This window comes from Budorcas taxicolor, chromosome 4, assembly GCF_023091745.1.
Source record: "Budorcas taxicolor isolate Tak-1 chromosome 4, Takin1.1, whole genome shotgun sequence".
NCBI lineage: Eukaryota > Metazoa > Chordata > Mammalia > Artiodactyla > Bovidae > Budorcas > Budorcas taxicolor.
Genome location: NC_068913.1, coordinates 102,983,839 through 102,998,206, shown reverse-complemented (window position 1 = coordinate 102,998,206; position 14,368 = coordinate 102,983,839). Strand labels below are relative to the sequence as shown.

The window sequence follows — 14,368 nt, the reverse complement described above, 5'->3', positions numbered from 1 at the left end:
CCTGTTGTCTCTACTATGACTTCTGTAATATGTCCAACTCATACCTGACTGATGGAAAATTGTGAGTACACATGTGTTTATGTTTTCTAGTTGCATGAGTATCTACTTATTAGTGCCTGTACACTTGTAATTGCCTTTATGTACATTTTTGTGTACGTACAGAAGCACTTCAGTCTACAACAAGATACATGGCAGCTTTGATCTGAGATAGCTTTGAAGAGAGTACAAACATTGAGCAGGGAACAGCCATAAAAGCAGCTGAGAACCAAAGCAGAAAGATAACACATGATGAACTTAAAGCTATTGACCAGCCACTGTTAGAACCTGCTAACATCAAAGCTGAGAGGCACAGAGGAAACAAATGGTAAAGAAGAAATGAGGCGAAGACAAGCAGGCAGAAGAAAATACACAGCAAAACAAGAGATGAGAGTAACAGAGTGCATAGACAGTCAACAATAGTCGTCATGGAAATATGGTGTCTCCTTGGGTAAAATGAGAGTCAGGAATAGGAGATAGAATTATGGCGTTTTGGTGATTTCTTGGGGTTCATTAGTCAGAAGTCCCCATGCAAAGCTGGTAGAAGGAACACCAGACTTGGACCAGTCAATGAGGGGTACCCAGAGCATAATCAGCCTGGTTCTGGGGGCAACCAAGTGTTGGTATGTTTCCATTAAACTTGTACCAGCCAATACAAACTTAGCAGGCCATTCATCATCCTTTTCATAAGTAACAGCTGCAATCTATGTTTGGTTTATGTCTCAATAACTGGACCTGAATTTTATGTAGATGTACAAAAGGTAGTAGATGTGTATACCAGTTACCCAATCAAATTCTAAGACGTAGACTTCTCCTAAGAGTCATGTGGCAGTTTTTTATTAAAGCCTATTACAGAAGGCTGTACCTATCACTTTCTTCTCATTTAAAAAACAAACAAACAAAAAAACACATTGCAAATAGAACTGCCTTATGACCCAGCAATCCCACTGCTGGGCATACACACCAAGGAAACCAGAATAGAAAGAGACACATGTACCCCAATGTTCATCGCAGCACTGTTTATAATAGCCAGGACATGGAAACAACCTAGATGTCCATCAGCAGACGAATGGATAAGAAAACTGTGGTACATATACACAATGGAGTATTACTCAGCCATTAAAAAGAATTCATTTGAATCAGTTCTAATGAGATGGATGAAACTGGAGCCGATTATACAGAGTGAAGTAAGCCAGAAAGAAAAACACCGATACAGTATACTAACACATATATATGGAATTTAGAAAAATGGTAATGATGACCCTGTATGCAAGACAGCAAAAGAGACACAGATGTGTAGAGCGGACTTTTGGACTCTGAGGGAGAGGGAGAGGGTGGGATGATTTGGGAGAATGGCATTGAAACATGTATACTATCATGTAAGAAACAAATTGCCAGTCTATGTTTGATGCAGGATACAGGATGCTTGGGGCTGGTGCACGGAGAGATGATATGGGGTGGGAGGTGGGAGAGGAGTTCATGTTTGGGAACTCATGTACACCCGTGGTGGATTCATGTCAGTGTATGGCAAAACCAATACAATATTATAAAGTAAAATAAAGTAAAAATAAAAATTAAAAAAAAAATTCTCTAGCATAAGCCACTTTTAAATCACTCTTAAAGAGACTGATTTGGTAGAAATTTCACTGTTGAGTCCCTAAGTCATGTCCAACTCTTTGCAACCCCATGGACTGGGCCCACCAGGCTCCTCTGTCCATGAAATTACCCAGGTAAGAATACTGGAGTGGGTTGCCATTTCCTTCTCTAGGGAATCTTGCTGGACCAAGGTTCCAACCTGTGTCTCCTGCATTGCAGGCAGATTCTTTATTGCCTGAGTCACCAGGAGTTTCACTGTAAGGATGAACTATTGAAATAGGGACATGGACCTTTTTTCCCCTCTTAAAATGAACCTAGAGACTTCCTTGGTGGTCCAGTGACTAGGATTCCACACTCCCACTGCAGGGGACCCAGGTTCGCTCCCTACATGTTAGATCCTACATGCCGCAACTAAAGATCCTGCCTGCCACGACTAAGATCGGAGATCCCACTTGCTGTAGCTAAGACCTGGCACAGCCAAATAGCTATTTAAAGAAACAAAACCAAAATGAGCCTGTGCTGTTCTGACCACAACTTGTTCCAATCCTAATCCAATGGTCAAAACGCAGTGAGGTTTCAGTTGATAACCAGCCATCAACTTCAGCTTTGAATTAACTCACTAGCTAGTAATTTGGTTCTTTCCAAATTGTTCCTCCTGTGAGCCCTGATTGGCTGCTTTTCTGGATGAGGTAAGGTTTCCAGGTGGTAGTCTCATTTTTCCATGTGGTTCTTCATATTCAGCTCCCTTCCCTTTGGCTTCCTGCTCTAAGAGTTTGGTTTTCTTTCTCTTCACATGAAAAATATAAAATGCACTGGCTGTTGGGGAAATAGAAAAATGTATCCATGTCCCAACAATGGCACTTTTCTCCTACTGTCGGTGTCTCTAGGGGCGCTGTGGAGCAGGCCCTTCTGTGTCTTAGCTCGGATGGGTCCTGCCTACCTGAGATTTACAGGCTTATCGCGGTTCCTCAGGGGAGGTGTCTCTGGAAACATAAACACTTTCACATGCAAAGTGCTTCAGATAATGTGTGCCTTAGTACGGAACAAACTCTACTGTTTGAAGAGCGCATTCAGTGAGTTCTATTGCAGTACTTCAAAGGCAGTCCCTACCGTAACAGGGCACGAGAGACAAGGGCATGTAGTGAGCTGCTGCACACACAGCGGCTTGGAGTGCAGCCATCCAGGGCTGGTCTGCTCCTGAGAGGCACAGAGCCCAGGCTGGGGCCTCCTTTTGGGAGACCTGCATGGGATGGAAAGAGGGCCCCACTCTCTTGGTGGCTCATCACTCTAGCTTTCCCGCTTTTCCTTCTGCTCCATTCTTTATCATTCCAATTCGGGGCCTCGTTGCCTAATACGTGAATTTTCACTATGACCTCTCATTACTTAAAAAATCACCTTTTAAAATTAGAGTATGGTTGCTTTGCCTGCAGTGGAGACCTGAGTTTAATCCCTGGGTCTGGCAGATCCCCTGGAGAAGGGAATCCCCTGGAGAAGGCTACTCACTCAGGTATCCTTGCCTGGAGAATTCCAAGGACAGAGGATCCTGGTGGGCTACCGTCATGAGCTTCAGTCCGTGGGGTTGCAAAGAGTTGGACATGACTAAGCAACTAATACTTTCACTTTCAGCCTTTGGCAAAATACCCTTCTTGTCTGATGTCTCTGAAACTCCCCCAAAGACACCATTTGTGGTCACAAAATTTGTTCAGCTGTCCTCCCCATGAAGCCTCTATCCCATTTTCCCTCTAAGACTTATAAAGGTCTTCTGTCCCTCAAACACCTCTAGGTCCCACTTTCTCTCTCCTTTCAGGGTTACCTACCCTGAGAATGCCTGTGCCTTGGAGGGGGAGGAGGTTTCTCTCATCATTCCAAAGCCACCAGTTCTCTAGCCTGAGGTTAGTCTGGGGGCTTATGTTGAGGAGAAAGGCCTGTTCTGCAAGCCCATTCTTCTCCCCTCCATTCCTCTCTCCCTCCCTTCCAGAACATCTCTTGAGCTCCTATTATGTATCAGGCAGTGTTTCCTGGTGTTGGATTAGAGCAGTGTGGAAACACAGGGGACTCTCCCCATCTCCTGGTAACCTCATCCTTTTTAACCCTGGGCCTCTCGGGAATGGTTTTGCTCTGCCATTTCTCTTGAGTTCCTCGTAACCCACAGCAAGCGTTCCCACTCCTCACCTCTGTGAACCTCCACCTGATTGCCTGCCCCGACACACAGAGAAGCCTCCACACTCCACCACGAAATGCAATGCCCAGTGACTCATGCAAATGGACACCTGTGAGCCCCTGGCTCGGGGCCCCACTGGACATGCAGAAGCCAGATCAGTTCCTCTTAGGAGGCATCGATGCCTACTGTGTAAAGAGACTCTGGATCTTCTTCCTGCAACAGTGTCTTCAATTTTTCAAATATTTATATATCTTTTAAGGCCCAGTTAAAGAATTGTGTGTGTGTGTGTGTGTGTGTGTGTGTGTGTGTGTGTGTGTTTCCTGTTAGGTGCTTTTTACTGATTCAGCCTCTGCTCTGAATGACAGCTTTTATTGTCCGAGCTGTTCATTTAGCATTTAGCCATGCAGGGCCTTCTCCTGTTAACGACCTTCGTCTCGAGTCCTCCTTGTCTCAAGTGGCTCGCCAGCTTCTCCCAGGAAGGACAGAAGCTTCCTTTGCTTCACTTCCTGCTTAGCGCTCCGTGTTTTAGCAACATGCAGACCTCAGACCGCACCGATTCCAGTGAACCGCAGATTTAGGTTTACTGGTGTGTGTTTCAGCATTGCATGAGTACTTCTGTTACAGTTTATCTGATCCCTGACCAAGCCTCCTGTTGGTCTTGATCCTTTTGCTTTCATCTATTCTGAGGCACTTCTGGCATCTTTAGTATCTCAGACGGTGGTGATGGGTTGTGTCTCAGAGGACCCCAGCCCCTGTACTGAGCCCTCTCCAGAGGACACATGGTCCAAACAGGTGGCGCCCTGACACATGAAGGCCTGGACTCTCCGACATGCACAGTGGTGCCCAGGGCGAGGGCTGGCACCTGTCACACCAAGCAAGGTCTCTCTCCAGGAGACTCTTGAGAGAGAGAGAGGGCTCGGAGACTCTCCCTGGGCACAGACTTGTCCTGACATGTGGCCTCTCTGCTCCCAGGTCCAGTCTTGTGAAATCCTGACATCACCATGGCAATCCTGCCAAGTAAGAAAGGCTTACTTATGTACTGAGGAGCCAAAATAGGGGTGTGCTGGCACTTCAGCTACCCACCCTCTTGATTTGTCCAAAATGTCCCATCTTTCTATCTGAGAAAGAGAGGCTCCCTCACACGTGGCCATGAAGCCTTTGCGTTGGCCCTGAAGCCACAGTAATGAAGCCTCCAGATAATGTCATTCTTCTTTTTTGCCTAATACCAATTTGCAGATTGCATCCTAGACGCCCCAGAGGAGCAGCACTTGCCAAGGATGCTTGTCATTTCTTCTAATTAGGTTTTTAAATAAATCAAAGAACTCTTGCTTTCCATTTACCTAGGATTAGACAGCAGCAGTGTTCTTGTTCGCCTTGCCCAGAGAGGCAGTCCCCACTGAAGGTTTGCCGGATTCCTGACCCTCGGAAGGCTTAGGAGGTTTCCTTTACCTCCACCCTTGGAGAGGAAGAAGGGATGGCCTTGTCTGGGCCCGATCGCCCCATCTCCCTTTTCCATCAGAGTGCCCCCCTGTAAACAGAGCTTTGGGTCCAGAAGTGAGGATAAAATTCTTCTCACCCTGCTTGCTGTTTCTCCTTTACCTGACTCCCAGCACTCAGCTTCTCTTTTTCACCATGATTCTTGTGAGGTGGGAAGGGTGAGGAGGTAGAGAATTACTGGGGAGAAGACAGCTGGGGGAGCCTGAGTTTGGAAGCTCAGCCCACCACCTCATCCAGCCTTCTGCTTTTTGTTTATTTATTTATTTTAATTGGAGGCTAATTACTTTGCAATCATCCAGCCTTCTTCTCCCAGCTTTTCACCACTCAGCTCCTCATCCTGTCCTCCCCCCAGGACCTTCTCTGCCTCCTTCCCCTCTCCCCATGTGGCTGCATCCCTGCTCAGAGCCCCTTTCCTGGCCATTCGTCCTTTTGTCCCTGTGGCCTTGTGACAGGGATGGGGCTGATGGAAACACTGGTTTCTTGCATTTGATCTGGGAGCCTGTGTTCTGCGGACTCTCTGCAGTGAGGTGCTGCCAGGCCCATACTACTGTTTGGCCAGCAGTAGGCTCTGGCCCCTGAGGTCTCTTGAGACAGGAAGCTGAGAAAGAGTGGCCACATGGGCTCTGGAGACTACATTTTCCCTCCTGCTTCTCTGCTTCTGACCTCTGTGATTAAACCTCTGTGTGTGCGTGCGTGCGTGCATGCGTGCGTGTGTGTATGTGTTGGGGGAGGGTGTCTTTAAGAATACTGCAGGAGAGATGTGGTCAGAGGCAGGATGACTCGCTTATCTTCAGGGAAGCATGAGATTTGGTGGATGTTTATTGGGGAGAGGCTCAGTCAGCCTTGTCATACACACTTCTTGGGTCAGATTTCACATTATTAGGGGTGACATTTGAATTAAGTTACCTTGCCGTGTGGTGGCCTTGACCTGTCACAAATCATAAACCTGTGAAGCTAGGTTCCTTTTCTTTCTCCTCTTTTCCTTCTCTCCCTTGCTTCTCTCTCTTTCTATCAAATGCTATTGCCTACCACCAGATCTTTATTATTACTTAGTAGAAATTGCATCTCTTATTCAAAGGAAGCAAACATAGCTTGCTTGGTGGTACAGGTGAATCAGGGACTTGTGACCAAAGGGAGTGGGTAGGTGGGATAGGGTGAGATATTAAACTCTTTCTCGGGGACAGTCACATGCTTTCCACCACTATTGCCTCTGGTCCTTTCGGCCCCTCTCCAGCATCCATCCCCAGTGCCAGTGGTCTAAGGCTGTTTTGCTTCTGTGCCTGAGATGAGCTGAAGTTTGGAGAGGAATTGTTACTGCTTAGAGTGCCAGCAGTGCCTGCAGTGTGGGAAACGTGTAGGGCCAAGTCAGAACTTGGAAGGTGTTCTTTTACGTCACTGTTGGGTCTGCTGGTTAGGTTGTGCCCACCCTCCTAAAGCACAGTGTATTTTCATGGCGTCATGATTATATAAGTAAATTACGGTCACTGTGCGTGTGCTCAGCCCCTTAATCATGTCCGACTCTTGCAACCCCATGGGCTATAGCCTGCCGGGCTCCTCTGTCCATGGGATTTTCCAGGCAAGAATAATATGAGAGGGTTGCCATTTCCTTCTCCAGGAAATCTTCCTGACCCAGGGAGCCAACCCACATCTCTTGTGTCTCCTGCACTGGCAAGCCACTTCTTTACCACTAACACCACCTGGGAAGCATTGTATAATGGGATATAATTTATAGTATAGCCTATAGTGTCTTAGTTTTCCCAGGTGTCCCTGCCCACTAGTGTTTACAGATGTCACACACATGAACACACACACAATTACAAATTCATGAACCTCCTTTTACGAAATGAGGAAACCCTTGGTAAGGTACTGAGGTCACTTGATATTTGAAACAATAAGCCTAATTGGCCTTTAAATCAAAAGAGTGAATTATTAAACTTCTATAATTTTTAAGCATGTTTACTTCCCAGGTCATGTTTATTTTTGAATTTCCATTTTGGTGCTAGGTTCTATCACAACTGTCCCACTAAGAAGGACAACTAATCTTCTGACTTAATTGGAATGACTTTTCTTGCTTTATCATTTTTTATAGTTAAGAAAGTATTGACTTAAATTAAGAGCTTTTAAAGAAAATTGAATACTTACAGTATTTAGAATATCTACATTCCTGCATTTTATATTTATATTTAGTTTGAATCTTGCAAATAAAAATTGGAACATAACCAAGCATGAATTGAGCATTTTTGCGCAGGAGCTTATTATTCAGCTGCTTCAAGGAACTTGAACCAATTGAAGCACAGTGATATACCAAGAAGTCAGCAATTCAGACTTTTGATTCACTGAAACAGTTTTCATCAGTTGAGAAGCAAAAATCGATATATTTTTCTACTATGGAAAAAGAACTGGGGCCTTCAATCAGAATTTATTTGCTTAATTTTTCATATGATTATATATGGATCTTAATTATCTAATTTATCAGATTATAAGCTGTTTAGAAACTGTCATTTAGGAAATTGAGGGCAACTAAAGTCAGACACAACAACTTCTAGCCTGATAGAAAGACAGGAAGCAGAAAAATGACTGTTCTCTATAGTAAAATGTATCATGTTGTGATTATAAAGACAAATTCAGATTATGGTTTATATATTCCGCCTCAGAAGGCATAGAAGCACATATTATATTTTATGAGGGCCTTTAAAAATTCAATATTGTTTAAATAAAATCAGTTTTATAGTGTAAGGCACTTTTCCTATATTATCATCTGTAGTACATTGCACTTGAATTATTACACATGAATGGTATCTGTGTGCATGCATGTGTGCTAAAGTCACTTCAGTCATGTTCAACTCTTTGCAGCCTTATGAACTGTAGCCCACCAGGCTCCTCTGTCCATGGGGTTCTCCAGGCAAGAATACTGGAGTGGGTTGCCATGCCCTCCTCCAGGGGATCTTCCTGACCCAGGGATTAAACCTGATGTATCAGTGTAACTGCATGTTATCCTAGGAAAATGAGAGAGAACAGTCTTTACCTACTGGCTCTCAAACTTTTCCAGGCAAAATCCCATATTCAAAAAAGATTCTGACTTGAAATCCAGATGGAAAGCAAGGCAAGGAAGAGGTGCTCTGGCTTCGATGAGTGCATGTTTGTCCCTTCCCACCATCCCCAGTGGCTTCTTAGGAGCCTCATGGAGCCCTTATGCAACCTTAGGCAGACTCCAGCGCAGAGCACACGGTCAGGCGCAAAGCTCGACCAGCGCAGGACTTCACTGGAGGGAGGCGCTTCAGGTGGCCTTGAATCAGCCTGTACGTGGTTGCTGCCATGAGAGTGTCGCTTTGCTTGCTTGCTGTGAAATCTCCTAGGGCGCTGATGGATAACGAGTAGAATGAGATTGACTCTCAAGCGTCACTATAACTCTTGAGCAACAGGACTCTAGAGCCCCATGCATTTGCTCCAGGTGACGCTAAAGCGGTGGTCCCCACCAGGAGTTCCAGCTAACAGGAGCACATCAAGAGTTTGCTAATGGGCACTCAGCTCATGAAAAACCACAAACCTAGAATTTTATTACTGTTGCCTTGAGTGATGTTGCCCCTGCTGGTGCTGCCGCTTCTACTTGTCATTCTTCTTCTCTCTCCCCTTCTCCCACCCTTCCTTTTTCCTCGTACCCATCATCCCCTCTTTTTTTTTAGTAGTGAAGCCAAGACACTTTTCAATAGTGTAGCTAGATGCTTGGGTTTCCCTTTATCCTGTCTTTTTGCAAAATCAATTGATTGCCAAACTTGCTTAAAGTTCCAGACTATGTCCTTTCCTCAGGCAGAGGAAAACCAAGAATGATGAAAGCATTTGCAAGCACAGTACCTAAACCTTAGTCAGCGGGCATTAGGATGGCACATGCCGTTGCTGCAGTACTGATTGCAGTGTTCTTGGTGCTTGATTGGTGTCTGATGACATTGTGGAGACCCTGTGTTTGAATGAGTAGAGCCGTCTAGGAGGCAGGAGGCTGTAGTTTCTTTGCCAATTCTGTCCCTCCCAAGGTGCTGGTTTGCATTTCTTCCAGGCTCCTTTTGTAGGAGCATCACCTCAATTTTTAGTTCAAAAAATCAAATCCCAGTAGGAGAAGCCAGTCCTTAGAATGTACCCTGTGGCAGTGCCTTTCTTGAGGACAGGGACTCGGGGCCTTTCACACATGGATGCTTTGATGGGCTATTTCACAGATTGGCTTTGCTATAGTAAGTTTCTTTCAGCACTCAAACCCCAAAATTATTCACGCAATTCTGCCTTTTAGCTTGTCCTTTGTAGAGAGACCTGAGCATTGGTAGCTTACACCTTCCATGGCACTAGGAGCAATGAATCAAGATTTCCACGCCTTACTCTCCCTCTCTCTACTGCTTGTTTTTTAGTTAGAGAGAAGATCAGCCTCAGAGAGTATTTTTATTGTGAATTTTTAACTCGGACTGAGTGTCAGCGAGGCCAAACTATGTAATGCTTTTAAGCACGAGTCTGCTTTCAGACTACCTGGTCCTGCTGTGCTCTAAGTGTATAACTTCCTGTGCCTCAGCTTTCTTATCTCTATAATGGAAGCAAGAACAGTATCTTATTTCTCAGGGTGGTGAGGATTAAATGTCACTGTTTGTGAAGTGCTTACTAGAATACCTGGCACATGGCAGGTAGTACATTCATGTGAGTTGCCCTTACTGTTACTGTTGCTGCTGCTATGATGATGATAATGATTAGTAAAAGTTGGACTTGTCTTTTTACTTTCCAAACGATCTGGGCAGAAACCCAAGTAGGTTTGTTTAGGTTTGTGCTGGGAATAAAAGCCCGAGGTGATGATGCTTGTTTTGAACCTGGGATGCTGGCCCTACCCCTTAGAGTAAACATGAAAAAAAAAATAAATTAGAAGATAATCATGCCTACCATGTTAGGTTATGAAACTTAGAGGAGAAAAAAACAGCAGAATAAAGAACTTGGCTCATAGTATATACCCAACAGATAACATCTAGTATATAATTATGTTGTAAAGAGAACATCTCGGCCACCCTAAGTCCTGACTGTGTAGCTGCTTAGTAGATCAAAGGACTACTGACAAAGTTTGTCATATTATTGAATGTTTATGATGAAGTTTTAAATTGGTTTATGTTTGCCTTATTTCTGAATGTTCTCTTTACTACCAGGGAACCCTTCAGAGCAGACTGTTAACGTTTCTCCTTGTCTTCTGAATTGTCTGTTGTAGAAATCAGCTCTCAGGAGGAAGTGTGCGGTCTGTAAGATTGTCGTCCATACCGCCTGCATTGAACAGCTAGAAAAGGTGAGACAGCGCCACCTGCTGCAATCTTTGCTACCCTGCAAGTGTTTGGACTTCAAAGACAAAGCATCAGTTTTCATTTTCAACTTCTTGACAACTACGCTCTTTTAAAAACCTCGAAGTCCAACGTTATCACCAGGTTAATAATGGGAGGACTATGCTTAAGGTTTACATCCACTCTATTGTTTACTGAGCTTTAATTTGATATCATTTCATGTTGACTCTTGGGTAAAGGAATAAAAAGGTTAGAGAGAAAAGCCTGGTATGGGCCTATTTCTTCACAATAATAGCAAGTGTTGTCATTCACCCATGGGATTTGTTGGTTTTTTAGGGTAACTCTAGGTAATTTTTAGGGTAATTCTAGTTGAGTGTTTTCCCTATTATAATACACTTTTCTTTTAAAATGACAGATTAATTTCAGATGTAAACCAACATTTCGAGAAGGAGGTTCAAGATCACCAAGAGAAGTAAGTATTTCAGAGCTCTAGTGCAAATACCACCTTTTATTTCCCATTGATTCATTGGATTCATAGTCATCAGGGATTTAAAAAAATCTGTCTCCCTCCATTTCACATTAGTATCTTATCAGTATCTCAACAAATACAATCAGTAAACCCCCCAAGTCTCTTCAGTGTGTGTCTGCTACCCTTTCTTCTTCTCATAGAAGGCACTGGAAAGCTGAGGTCTATTGAATGAGCCAGAAAGTAGGGAGAGGGAATGGTGGTGGAATTGAAAAGGTAAGAAAGACATAGTATTTTTTTGGCTTTTGGTCTGTTTTAATTCCACCTGGAAGAGGTGGCAACTAAACTGAGACCCAAAGGATTGATCTAAGTGAAGGTCTGGGGGATAGTTAGCTCGGGGGTGAGTGAGCACAGGCTCAAAAGTGAGGTATATTCGAGGAAGGCATGAGGCCCAAGAGATAAGCAGACGCGAGACCACGAAGGCTCTTGTAAGCAAGGATGCAAGTTGCATGTCTCATCATCATAGTAATTAGAGGGGGCATTGAACAGTTTTAAGCAGAATATATTAATCTGGCTACAGTGTGGAGGGGATGCCATGTATTTCAAGAGCAGCAATGTTAGAGGCATGGAGGATATTGGCTATTCTCTTAGTCTAGGGAAGTGATAATGGTGATCTGAACTAACAGTAATACTGAGATGGTGAAAATTGGTAAATGTGAATTTGAAGGAAATAAGATGGTCAGGATATATTACGGAGAAGGCAACGGCACCCCACTCCAGTACTCTTGCCTGGAAAATCCCATGGATGGAGGAGCCTGGTGGGCTGCAGTCCATGGGGTCACGAAGAGTCAGACACGACTGAGCAACTTCCCTTTCACTTTTCACTTTCATGCATTGGAGAAGGAAATGGCAACCCACTCCAGTGTTCTTGCCTGGAGAATCCCAGGGACAGGGGAGCCTGGTGGGCTGCCATCTATGGGGTCGCACAGAGTTGGACACGACTGAAGCGGTGCAGCCGCAGCAGCAGCAGGATATATTAGTTGATTGGATTTTGGACACAAGGACAGGGGTTGTTGTTTTCAGTCACTAAGTGGTGTCTGACTTTGTGATCCCCATGGACTGCAGCACACCAGGCTCCCCTGTCCTTCAGCAAGTCCCTGAGTTTGCTCACATTCACATCCATTGAGTCCCTGATGCCATCCAACCATCTCATCCTCTGTTGCCCCTTCTCCTCGTGTCCTCAAACTTTCCCAGCATCAGGGTCTTTTCAGTGAGTCAGCTGCTCACATCAGGGGGTCAAAGTATTGGAGCTTTAGCTTCAGCACCAGTCCTTCCAGTGAATATTGAAGATTGATTCCCATTAGGATGGACTGGTTTGATCTCCTTGCTGTCCAGAGGACTCTGAAGAGTTTTCTCCAGCACCATAATTTAAAAGTATCAGTTCTTCAGCACTCAGCCTGCTTTATGGTCCAACTCTTACATCTCTGCATGACTACTGGAAAAAACAGCTTTATGCCAAGCTCCCCTGTCCTTTGACTATAAGGACAAATGTGTTGGCAAATGAATTGCCTTGAGGATATGGTAGAGAAGTAATGAGTTCAGTTGTAGAACTCTCAAGTTTGAGTTGTCCTGAGGCTCCCAGCTGGTGATATCCAACAGAAAGCTAAGTGGGTATGTAAGTTTAGAGTTTATGAGGAAGATTGGGCTAGAGGTTAGACATTGGTGAATTGTCAGCATTTCAAGGTAGCAATTAAAGCTAAAAGATTGATGACTGGGTAAGATAGGAATAGAAGACGTCTGAGTATAGATTGATGTTAATGACAGTTAATGAATGAAGACACAGTGAAGAAGAAGAATATTGTTACTGATTAATACAAGGAGATTAGGAGAAAACATGGAGAGAGAATAGGCTGGCAGTGGAGGTTATAGAGAGAGATAAAAATAGCTGTTCCCGTTAGCTGTCCGTTCCCACTGTGCTTGTCTATTATGTCAGCAAGAGGTTGGTTACGGGTCATATGTAGGGTGAGAAAGTCGTAAGAAAAATAATAGGGTTGTGTTTACCCTCGGTGTCATTGGAATACACTATAGCATTGGCCAAGGGATAACTCAGCGATAGCTCAAATGAAGGAGACAGTTTATCTAGGGCAATAGAAGAAATCGTTTTGAGTTTTTTAAGATGGACTTTGTAAATTTCTAACCAGGGCATCCATATGTCTACATTTGGCTCCCTGTCCTTTGATTTCTCTTTTTCCATTTGGATAGGTAATTGTGATTGTTTCTAATTTCTAACACAAGGATTTGGGGGATGTGTTTGCAGTAGCTGTATTATTTCTCCTCTGTGAAGCCAGACCCCTCATAAGTGTTTTCAGTGTCTTCCTTTGTCTTCATATCAAGGACTTACTATTTCTTCCATGCCTACATTTTCAACTCCTCACCTTCCTTATAGATTATTTCTATCACCATTAACATGCTCTGAGAGCTCCCATCTTTAAAGAACAGACAAACAAACAAAGAATATCCCTTAACTACCAACTGTGTCTTAATTGCAGCTGTGATTCTCAGTGTTGTGTTCAGAGAGAGCTAAAGTTCCAGAAAATGTTAGCCAGATAAATTGTTTCTAGCGTGTTTCCCTCCTGGGCATTTTAACCTGTTCTGATCTGGTCTTACTCTACCCATTCACTGGAACTGCTTTTTAAAATCTTGCTCATATCTCCTTGATGCCAGATTCATTAGGTATTTTCTGTTCTTATTCAGTCTTTCAAATGTGTTTAAACTACTCAGTAGTTCCTCCTTCTTGAAATGCTCTCCTGTTGTGATAGCTTTCTTAATGTCTCTCTTCAATATTTCACTGGGTAGTCCTTCCACTGTTCACTCCCTGATTTCTACGTATTTGGTGACTTGTTAGCGTTGGACTACACTCTGCCTACTGGCATTGGGAGAACTCCTCCAGTCCTTTGGTTTTCAATATCGTGTCTGGGTTGACGGAGTTCCGTTTGATATGCCCATGGAATGTGTCGGAGTCAACTCAAATATAATACATTACTAACTAAACTCTATTGCCATCCCCATAAAAACTATATTTTTCAATTGTTTTGTATCTGAGAAAATGAGATGAGTGTTGGTCCAACTCCCCAAAATGAGAAAACGAGGGGTCATAATGATGCTTCTCTCAGACACTCCCCACACTTAATCCATTTGCCAGCCCTATCAATTTTATTTATAAAATATACTTCAAATCATGCATTTATCTCCATTTCTGTTGCCAGTGCTCTGGACTGAGACACCATGATGATCCCTTGCTTTTGACCCCTGCAGTAA

The 14,368-nt window shown here is 43.9% G+C and overlaps 1 protein-coding gene across 1 annotated transcript in view; it reads left to right on the top strand.

Annotated features, from left to right (window-relative positions):
* Positions 1-14,368, top strand: part of DGKI (diacylglycerol kinase iota) — a 504,567-nt gene that overhangs the window by 212,923 nt on the left and 277,276 nt on the right. The window contains exons 4-5 of the mRNA XM_052638497.1: positions 10,518-10,592; positions 11,000-11,056. Coding sequence (XP_052494457.1) covers positions 10,518-10,592; positions 11,000-11,056 — 132 coding nt within the window. The remainder of the gene's footprint in view (positions 1-10,517; positions 10,593-10,999; positions 11,057-14,368) is intronic.